Source organism: Brienomyrus brachyistius, chromosome 10 (assembly GCF_023856365.1).
Source record: "Brienomyrus brachyistius isolate T26 chromosome 10, BBRACH_0.4, whole genome shotgun sequence".
Taxonomy (NCBI): Eukaryota; Metazoa; Chordata; class Actinopteri; order Osteoglossiformes; family Mormyridae; genus Brienomyrus; species Brienomyrus brachyistius.
Genome location: NC_064542.1, coordinates 5,251,393 through 5,260,535, shown reverse-complemented (window position 1 = coordinate 5,260,535; position 9,143 = coordinate 5,251,393). Strand labels below are relative to the sequence as shown.

The 9,143-nt window shown below is 52.7% G+C and overlaps 1 protein-coding gene and 1 long non-coding RNA gene across 3 annotated transcripts; one reads left to right on the top strand and one right to left on the bottom strand.

Annotated features, from left to right (window-relative positions):
• Nucleotides 1–475: 475 nt before the first annotated feature.
• On the bottom strand, nt 476–1,015 carry LOC125751164 (uncharacterized). Of its 2 annotated transcripts, none has more exons than XR_007400529.1 (2): nt 927–1,015; nt 476–818 (listed from the first exon to the last, which is right to left on the bottom strand). It is a non-coding gene; the product is annotated as an uncharacterized LOC125751164 (long non-coding RNA). The 2 variants fall into 2 exon arrangements; XR_007400528.1 differs by having other exon boundaries at nt 855–981.
• Nucleotides 1,016–2,161: 1,146 nt separating this feature from the next.
• LOC125750132 (uncharacterized) lies at nt 2,162–8,862 on the top strand. The gene is made up of 3 exons (XM_049027524.1): nt 2,162–3,218; nt 3,379–3,618; nt 3,710–8,862. The coding sequence occupies exons 1-3, from the start codon at nt 2,162–2,164 to the stop codon at nt 7,570–7,572; spliced, it is 5,160 nt and encodes a 1,719-aa protein (XP_048883481.1). The 3' UTR covers nt 7,573–8,862.
• Nucleotides 8,863–9,143: the final 281 nt, after the last annotated feature.

The following is a 9,143-nucleotide window of genomic DNA, read 5'->3' as shown; positions in this document are numbered from 1 at the left end:
TGTTTGGGTTATAAAAACCAGACCCTGACAAGAGATATTGAGCTACTCTTGGTATGTACTGTTTTGTGCATCTAAGTGTGCTCCCGGATTGCAATCTGTGACGTCATTAAAGAGAGCTGACTTGCAACCAACCTTCGCCTCAGACTGCATCCTTCCCTCATCAACGGACTCGGTGGAGTCTAACTCCAACAATTTGGGGGCTCGTCCGGGATGAGGAGGAGGTTGTTCTAATTGGAACCAGAGACGAGGTCTTGCGGACGCAGACAGCCACGGGCGCGCCCAGGGAAAAAGGTAGGCAGAGCCTGTTTTATCAAACTCTGCATATTGGCTATTCCTAAAAAGTGGCTGGAAGTGTCTCAGGATCTGTCAACCAATATTGGGGCGAGGGTTTGTTGGGGGTGTAGCTCAGAAGGGTCTGGGACCCCTGAGAATAGTATCGTTGTGGAAAGGTCTGGGACCTTTGAGTAAAGGAGTGTTGTTGAAGGGTCTGGGACCCCTGAGAATAGTATCGTTGTTGAAGGGTCTGGGACCCCTGAGAATAGTATCGTTGTGGAAAGGTCTGGGACCTTTGAGTAAAGGAGTGTTGTTGAAGGGTCTGGGACCCCTGAGAATAGTATCGTTGTTGAAGGGTCTGGGACCCCTGAGAATAGTATCGTTGTTGAAGGGTCTGGGACCCCTGAGAATAGTATCGTTGTTGAAGGGTCTGGGACCCCTGAGAATAGTATCGTTGTGGAAAGGTCTGGGACCTTTGAGTAAAGGAGTGTTGTTGAAGGGTCTGGGACCCCTGAGAATAGTATCGTTGTGGAAAGGTCTGGGACCTTTGAGTAAAGGAGTGTTGTTGAAGGGTCTGGGACCCCTGAGAATAGTATCGTTGTTGAAGGGTCTGGGACCCCTGAGAATAGTATCGTTGTTGAAGGGTCTGGGACCCCTGAGAATAGTATCGTGGTGGAGAGGTCTGGGACCTTGGAGTGAAGTAGTGTGGTAGAGGGGTCTGGGACCCGTGAGAAGAGTAGTGTTGAGGAAGGGTCGGGGACCCTGGAGGAAAGAAGGGAGAAGTACTGTTGAGGAGGGTCTGGGACCCAAGAGGAAAGCGCTGTGATAGAAGGTCTGGGACCTGGGAGCCTTCGCAGGGGGTCAGGGACCCTGTAAAACAGAGGGCTCTCAGAGGTGACGGTGGGTCAGGGACCTCCGTCACAGAACCTATTGGCAAGGGTCTGGGACCCGTCCGTGGATTGGCACCCCACCTACTGCTGGCAGGTAGTAGGACAGCTGGGCCTGAGCCGCCCGGGGATATAGGACCCCCAAGCAGCTCGTTTGGCTGGAGGAGTCAGGTTCATCCTCCCGAAAACGGGTCATTGTAGGCCCGAGGTATAGAGTCCTCGAAGCTACCCTTGTAAATAAAGTGTATTTAGTGCGAGTTGGTGACTGGGGGTTGGTGGGGGACTGTTGTGAGATAAGGTGTACATAGAGCCATTTATTCTTTGCATTTACGATTGGTTACTTACTGTTTACTGTTTACTGTTGTCCGTGGCTTGATAACTGTGTGTGTGTTTATGTTTTGGTGGTGGTTATTGGTGGGGCACTCAGTGACAGCGAAAAGGTGTACTAAGTGTGGATAGGTCGACTAAGGTAAAATATGGATCACGAATTTGATAGAGAATTGGATGACGGAGGCTGGGGTCCACCAGTACGCGGGCGGTGGAAGCCTCTGTCTGAACAAATGCAGGTGCTAAAAATAGCAGTGGGTAAAGCAGCACAGGAAAAGGGCCGAGAGAGAGAGACGGCAGATGCGTGGAAGCGTATGGGTAGTGCAGTGAAATGTGCAGGATACAAACCGGAGGATAGGCAATCATTAGGAGCACTTTTATGGCGTAAGGAAAAGGAGCATAGCGGCCTGAAAGATGAGGCAGGACACGAGCTAGAGAAAGCAAGGGGGTTACAACAGGGAAAGTGGAGAAAAGAGGGAGAGAAACAGGAGCAGGAGAGGCAAGCGTGGGCTCGCCTAGCCATTTTCTGGCAGTGTGTCGATCACCTGCATAGGGAAAGTGGAGATAACGACAACTGTGACCCAGCCCCAGCTGGGCAGGGGTCTGGGAAAGGCGACAAGCAACCCCCGGCGTACACCAGCCGTGGGGGTTTTCCCACCGCTTCCCCTGCGCACATGTATCCAGTAATACATGTTACTGGTGGAACGGTCCAGGTTCAAACGCAGGGAGAAGGGAGCCTCCTAGAAGGGGATTGCTGTAGTGGGGAGGAAAAGGATTCAGATTGTGAAACCTCTAGGGAATCAGAGGGAGAGAGTAAGGGAACCCCTGGAAAAGGTATAACTAAACCAGCGTTTCAGGAAAGGGTGATTAGAGAGCAAAAGGAGGAGGCGGCCCAGGGTAATCGGGGCAGCCTCACCCCTCTCCGCGAACGGAGCCGTCTCCAGAGAGGGGAAGTGGAGATTATCGGTGAATTGTCGGGGTATTGTGAGGAAGATGAGGATGAGAAAGTGTTGATTGATTTGGACGGTGAACAATGCGAGGGGGTAGAGCCTGAGAGAAGGGAATCCTCAGGGAAACTGATTCTCAGGTCCCGCATTCTACAGCGGCGACCTAGCCTGAAGTCTAAACAGTTTCCCCTATTAAGGGGGGCTTCAGAAGGACCTGAGAGATACAAGCCGTTCTCCTTAGGAGACGTGCAGGCGCTAGCGGATGAGATGCCTCCCCCTGCAGACGGGGGAGGTCACTGGATGGATAAACTAGACCAGCTGACGCAGGGAACAAAGTTGGCCTTGGGTGATTTCAGAGCAGTGGCTGCGAGGTGCCTAACTAAACACTCTCTGCAGAAAATAGAGGAAATGGCAGGGACACTCACTCGCGGTGATAGTGTGACTCTAACAGACGTAGTGATGGACGTGGGTGAAGCCATGCGGGAGATGTTCCCCGCCCCGAGCGGGGACAGCATTCCAAAATTTACTTGGGACCCTAAAATACACCCCAGAGAATATTTGGACAAATGTACGGAGGATTGGACTGGGAGAATAGGGTGTCACCCTGGGCAGGCTGGGGTTCAGCAGGAGTGGTTCAGGCGGGCGGTCATGGAGTGTGTCTCGGAGGAGGTTAAGGCAGTTATTTTGGCTAATCCTGATCTCCCAGGAGCTGATTTGCCCGTGCAGGATAGACAGGTGTTGCATCATCTCCAGAGAGCGAGGGACGAGGCCACAAAAGAGGAAGGTAATCTGAAAGATTTACAGACACAGTTGTTGAAACTGCAGGTGAGAGAAGCGAGACAAAAAGTACAGGCTCACAAAAAGAAAGGGCAGGGGAGACAGATGGTGGCAGGAGCACCACAGCCCCTGTTCGGCTTATGGGTCGGACAAACCCCCAACTACAGCAATCAGGGTTGGGGTCCCCAGCTATGGGGAAGAGGCCGTGGGGGCCGAGGCCGGGGAGCCGGGAACTGGGGGCGAGGCCGGGGCAGGTCGCAAAGGTGGCCACCGCAGGGAACCTGTTTCAGGTGTGGTAGGGCTGGCCACTGGGTCAGAGAGTGCCCAACAGGACGGGGTCCTCCCAGGGGACCCCCAGCAGGACAAGCGACCGCACCCAACCCACAGGCTGTTCCGGGAGGAGGACAGTATCTCATCCTCACTGGATCCGAGGACTGGGACTGGGAGACTCCTCCAAGTGACGGTGCCCACGGGTGGCCCGGGACGCTGGGGAGGCAGACCCCATGCTGTCCCTAATGGTCATGGACAAAGAACTGCCGTTCTTGGTGGACACGGGGGCCACATATTCGACTTTGAATGTGATGCCTAACCAACAACATCTTTCCACCACTACAGTGACCGTTGTGGGCTTCTCTGGGGAGGAGCAGAAACTGCCAGTGACTAAGCCTGTGAGAGTGCGGTTGAGGGGACAGACCTTTCTACACCCGTTCGTGGTCTCCGCTGCAGTGCCTGTGAACCTTCTGGGGCGGGACATGCTGGTGAAGCTGGGGGCTTCAATTCTGTGTAATGCTGATGGTTTGGTTGTCACCCTCCCCGAAGGGACCCGCCTGCCATGTGATGGAGCGACAGGCGGCACCGGGCAGTGGCTGATGCAACCTGTGTCACAACACCCGGTGGCTGACATCTACTGGGGCCTCCTGCAGCCTAGCCCGGCGGGTATCCTGGCGGTGTACTCCGCGTGGCGCTCCTGGATCTCCCTCCTGGAACCCTACGTTCCTCCGCTCGACCCCCCACATGTGACACTGTTTTATGACCGAAATTCCATAGAATGGTATGGGGACCTGTTTTCTGAGCAACTGGAAGGCCACGAGTGGCAAGTTGCTTCCCAAAACATTTATGTAGGTCCCGAGGGGGTGGCCTCAGCAGTCCACCTGTCTCCTGAGCAACTGCCCTGGTACAGGATGGGAGAGGAGGCGGTGCCACACGTCTCTCTCGCCCTACATCCTAAGCATCAGGCTAAAGATTTAGGCCCAATGGTGAAAAGAGCCACTTCAGCTACGGACTGGGTTCTCACCCAGATCCCTCAAATCTCGTACTCCCCCTCCTGCAGTTCCTACTGTATTCAAACTAAGGTGACAGACACAGCCATGTTACAGCATGAACAATTGTCTAGGGACCATGGTAGGGAAAAGATGGATCATCCTGGTGCAGCAGCACTACTGGCTTCTCTGCCAAACTCACTGTGGTCCACCAGCCCCACTGATGTTGGTTTGGTGGACTGCACGCCCGTCGACTTCCTACTGCACCCTAGTGCTGGACCCCTCTGGGTCAAGCAATATCAACACAAACCAGCTGCAGAGGAAGGGATAGCAGAGACTGTAGCCGGTCTCTTACGGGCGGGTGTATTCGAAGGGTCCACTTCTCAGTGGAATACTCCTATACTCCCAGTAGAGAAGGCAGGAACAGGCAAGTATCGTATGGCGCACGACTTGCGCGCTATCAATGAGCTGCTGCTGACTCCCACTGTTCCGGTTCCTAATCCCTACGTCGCTCTCACCAATCTTACGCCGTCCCAAACATGGTTCACTTGCATTGATCTGGCTAATGCTTTCTTTTCTGTACCACTAGCACCCCACTGCAGGGACGTATTCTCGTTCACGTACAGGGGATGCCAGTTCAGGTACACGCGACTCCCACAGGGATTTGCTCTGTCTCCTGGGATTTTCAACCAGGTGTTGAAGCAGTCGTTGCAGGGCTGCCATCTCCCGGATGGGGTCACCCTCGTCCAGTACGTCGATGACTTGCTTATCGCGGCCCCGACAGCGGAGGCGGCACTCGAGGCAACGCGGTCAGTGCTCCTCTGGCTGGCAGAAAAAGGAGTTAAGGTCAGTAAGGATAAGATACAGGTGGCCCGGACGGTGGTGTCCTTCCTGGGGAGGGTCCTGTCAGGTAAGGGAACAGGGCTCTCTCCGGCCCATCGGTCAGCCATCCTGAGTCACCCTAAACCAATTATTGTGAAGGACATGTTGTCCTTTTTGGGACTGACCGGATACAGCCGAACTTACATTGCAGATTACACAGGTCTGACGCAACCACTGAGGGCTCTGGTGCGGCCACATGGCCTGCGGAGCCTCAGCGCCACTCTGACGTGGGATCAACCTGCAGAGGAGGCTTTCATCACTCTCAAGCAGAGGTTGGCCCAAGCAGCTGATTTGGCGTTACCTGATTATTCTCTCCCGTTTCATTTAGATGTTTCTGAAACTGGAGACGTCGTGAACGCCGTCTTGTTTCAGAAAAAGGGGGGAGAGAGGAAGGTATTGATGTATATTAGCACCAAACTCGACACCACAGAACAGCGACATCCGTCATGCACCAGACATGTGGCAGGAGTGGCAAAAGCCGTGCAGAAAACAGCACACATTGTGATGGGCCATGCCCTACACATCCTGACCACGCACAGTGTGGTGGCCTATGTGAACTCACAAACGTTCACAATGACGTCTCTAAGACAGCAGAGGCTCAGCAAAATTTTAGAGGCGCCACATTTAACTTTTGTCCATGAGGGCATCAACATGGCTGATCGAATGGGGGGCGGGGCACCCCACGAATGTGAGGCCAGGGTTAGGAAAGAGGAAAAGGTCAGGGAGGACCTAGCAGCCGAACAGATAGAAGGTACGGAGGAGTGGTTTACCGATGGATGTTGTTTTCGAACAGAGAGTGGAAGTTTGCAAGCAGGTTTTGCAGTGGTAGCGAGAGAAGGCCTGGGATTCAGGACACTGAAAGCAGAGAGACTGGAGGGGGCCCAATCGGCCCAGAGAGCGGAGATCAGGGCAGTCATTGAAGCTTTAAAATTGGCCGAAGGTAAAGCAGTCACCCTCTATTCAGACTCAGCGTATGCGGTGGGGGCTGTGCATGTGGAACTCAGCCAGTGGCTGAGGGCTGGGTTCTTAACGGCAGGAAACAAACCGATTAAGCATGAGGCAGATATGAGAGAGTTAGCGGAGGCATTGATGCTTCCGGAAAAAATAGCTGTGGTAAAGTGCAAAGGACATGAGGGGTCAGGGACAGTGATAGCACAAGGCAATCAAGCAGCAGATGCGGAAGCAAAAGTGGCAGCGGGGTATGAGGTAAGCAGACAGATGGTTACAGTAGAAGAGGAACTGGAGGGACAGGGCAGGCTGACCTCAAGCAGGATCCGAGTCATGCAGGCGCAAGCCTCCCCAGAGGAGAAGAACATGTGGGCAGAAAAGGGGGGCATAGAAACAGAGGGCCTCCCTATGGGAATTAGGCAACAGGTCATAGAGGAGGCACACGGTGTGGGGCATGTGGGGACAGGACAGATGCTTCACAATTTGAGAGCATGGTGGCATCCGTTCCTGAAGGATATGGTAAAGGAGTTTGTGAGAAGCTGTGAGATCTGTGCGCTGCACAACCCAAGACCCACGGTAAAACCAGAAAAGGGTCAGTTTCCAGCATGTCATAGGACTGGAGAGGAAATAGTCCTAGACTACACCGACATGATAATACCGGTGCGTGGGATGCGATATGTGCTGATGTGTGTGGATGCATTCTCAGGGTGGCCAGAAGCCTGGCCCACTAGGAGAGAAGACGGGGCCTCGGTGGTGAAGTTCCTAGTAAACCATTATATACCCAGGCATGGGTTCCCCGAGAGGGTGAGGTCAGACAATGGTTCACATTTCAAAAGCAAGGATCTGCAGAAGGCAGAAAGGGCGTTGGGACTTAAACATGCGTTCGGGACAGTGTATCATCCCCAGTCCCAGGGGAAGGTGGAACGCATGAACCAGACGGTCAAACAAAAATTGGCAAAAATCTGTGCACAGACTAAATTGAATTGGGTTGAGGCATTACCCCTGGCACTAATGTCAATCAGGTGCTCCATAAATCGGGGAACCGGGTTCACTCCGTTCGAGTTGCAGACAGGACAACAATTTTCGGGGCCCCACAGAGAACTTAAGTGGAAATCGGCACAAGAAGGGGTACGAACGGCCAAGGCATATTATGATGGATTACAAGTTCTTGTACAGGTTTCTCCAAGCAGGTCCAGGAGGCGAGACCAGAGGTTTGACCAGCCGAACCACATACGGCAAAGTGGGGCCTTGCGTCTCACACAGTGCGGCTGAAAGGCAAAGGTGAAACCTGGTACCATTGGAGCCAGTGCGCAGCGGTAGCAGAGCCCAGCAGATCCCTTGCCGAGATCCAGGAGGACCTCGCCGACAGCGCGGACCAACCTGGTTCGGGCGAACCGGCAGCAGCTCAGGTCCCAGCAGAGGGGCAGAATGATCCCCTGACCTGAGGCAACCAGCAGGGTAGTCCACCCCTGACTGAAAGAAGACGACTACACCTCATCCACCAGAGAAAGATCGGGACCAGGATGACGATGATCCAGATAAAAAGGGGGACTTTGGGGGAACGCAAGTAATGTGTATGACGTATAACGTGACTAACATGCCGATGGTGGAAATGTACGGTTCTGTCACTAAGGCGCTAGAAGGTCTCCACACCCTCTCTTACACCCTACATGAGCAGTCTGGTATCGTGCACGTGTGGGAGGACTGGATCGCCTCTAAGTTCGGCAGTGGAAGGGACTAATCGCTTCGCTACTTATATCAATCGCTACGTTTCTCGCAATAACCGTTACCTGTGGATGTTGTTGTATTCCCTGCCTGCGGGCTCTCGCTGTCAGACTGATCACCACCGCCATAGAGAAAAAGGCTGGGGAACCCCCTGACACGTATGTGTCCATGATGCCTCTGCTGCCGATTAAAGAGGTGGGGGAGTTTGAGGAGGGGGTCATCGGCCTGTCTCTGGTTAGTCTGGAGCGCCCGCTGTAAGTGGTGATCTCCTTGCGGAGATCAAAAGGGGGATACCGCAAATTTTCGCGCAAAGCAATTTAATCATTAAGACCAGTAATGATCTCTTAGTAGAGATCAAAAGGGGGAATTGAAGGGGGGCTAGGCCGCGTGCTAACCTCTGTCACACTGAGAATGGGGAACTAACTGGAACTGGAACATAGGCAGGACAAAAAGGGGGGCTCCGGCCCTCCTCGAAGTGCAAGTAAATTTAGAAAAGCAGAAGGTACATTGACAGTGTCGCGGTAACATTAAGCTTACGCTTGACATGCGGGGACATAACAAGGGAGGGGGTCGCTGACGCTGCTAAATTGCAACATAACAAGACAAGGTAAAAGGGAACGGGTGTGGGGACTAACGCCAGTAATTTCAAAACAACACTTGTATGTTACGCCAACTGGAAAAATACCAACAAGAACAGTAAACGCCCTGTTTGGGTTATAAAAACCAGACCCTGACAAGAGATATTGAGCTACTCTTGGTATGTACTGTTTTGTGCATCTAAGTGTGCTCCCGGATTGCAATCTGTGACGTCATTAAAGAGAGCTGACTTGCAACCAACCTTCGCCTCAGACTGCATCCTTCCCTCATCAACGGACTCGGTGGAGTCTAACTCCAACACTCTTCACATACATGATCCATCCTTGGCATTGCTCTGGAGAAATATCTTGGCATACAGCATTCATTGTTTGATCTTGTGTCAATTAACATAATTTGTTTATTTTATGTGTTTTTTACAATCTATTTTATAAAGGGTCTTGATAGTAATTTAGTAAAATGATATATTTCAGTTTTGACTGTTTTATTAGCAGTTTTAGGGTCAGTATGTACTTATGTGCAAA

What these genes read in the sequence shown, in the direction of transcription:
- LOC125750132 (XM_049027524.1), top strand. Translation starts at nt 2,162, where the DNA reads ATGTATCCAGTAATACATGTTACTGGTGGAACGGTCCAGGTTCAAACG. An exon ending in CGAGGCCACAAAAGAGGAAG is followed by an intron (nt 3,219 to 3,378) that starts GTAATCTGAAAG and finishes CCCCAACTACAG; the next exon opens with CAATCAGGGTTGGGGTCCCC. An exon ending in GCTGTTCCGGGAGGAGGACA is followed by an intron (nt 3,619 to 3,709) that starts GTATCTCATCCT and finishes CTGGGGAGGCAG; the next exon opens with ACCCCATGCTGTCCCTAATG.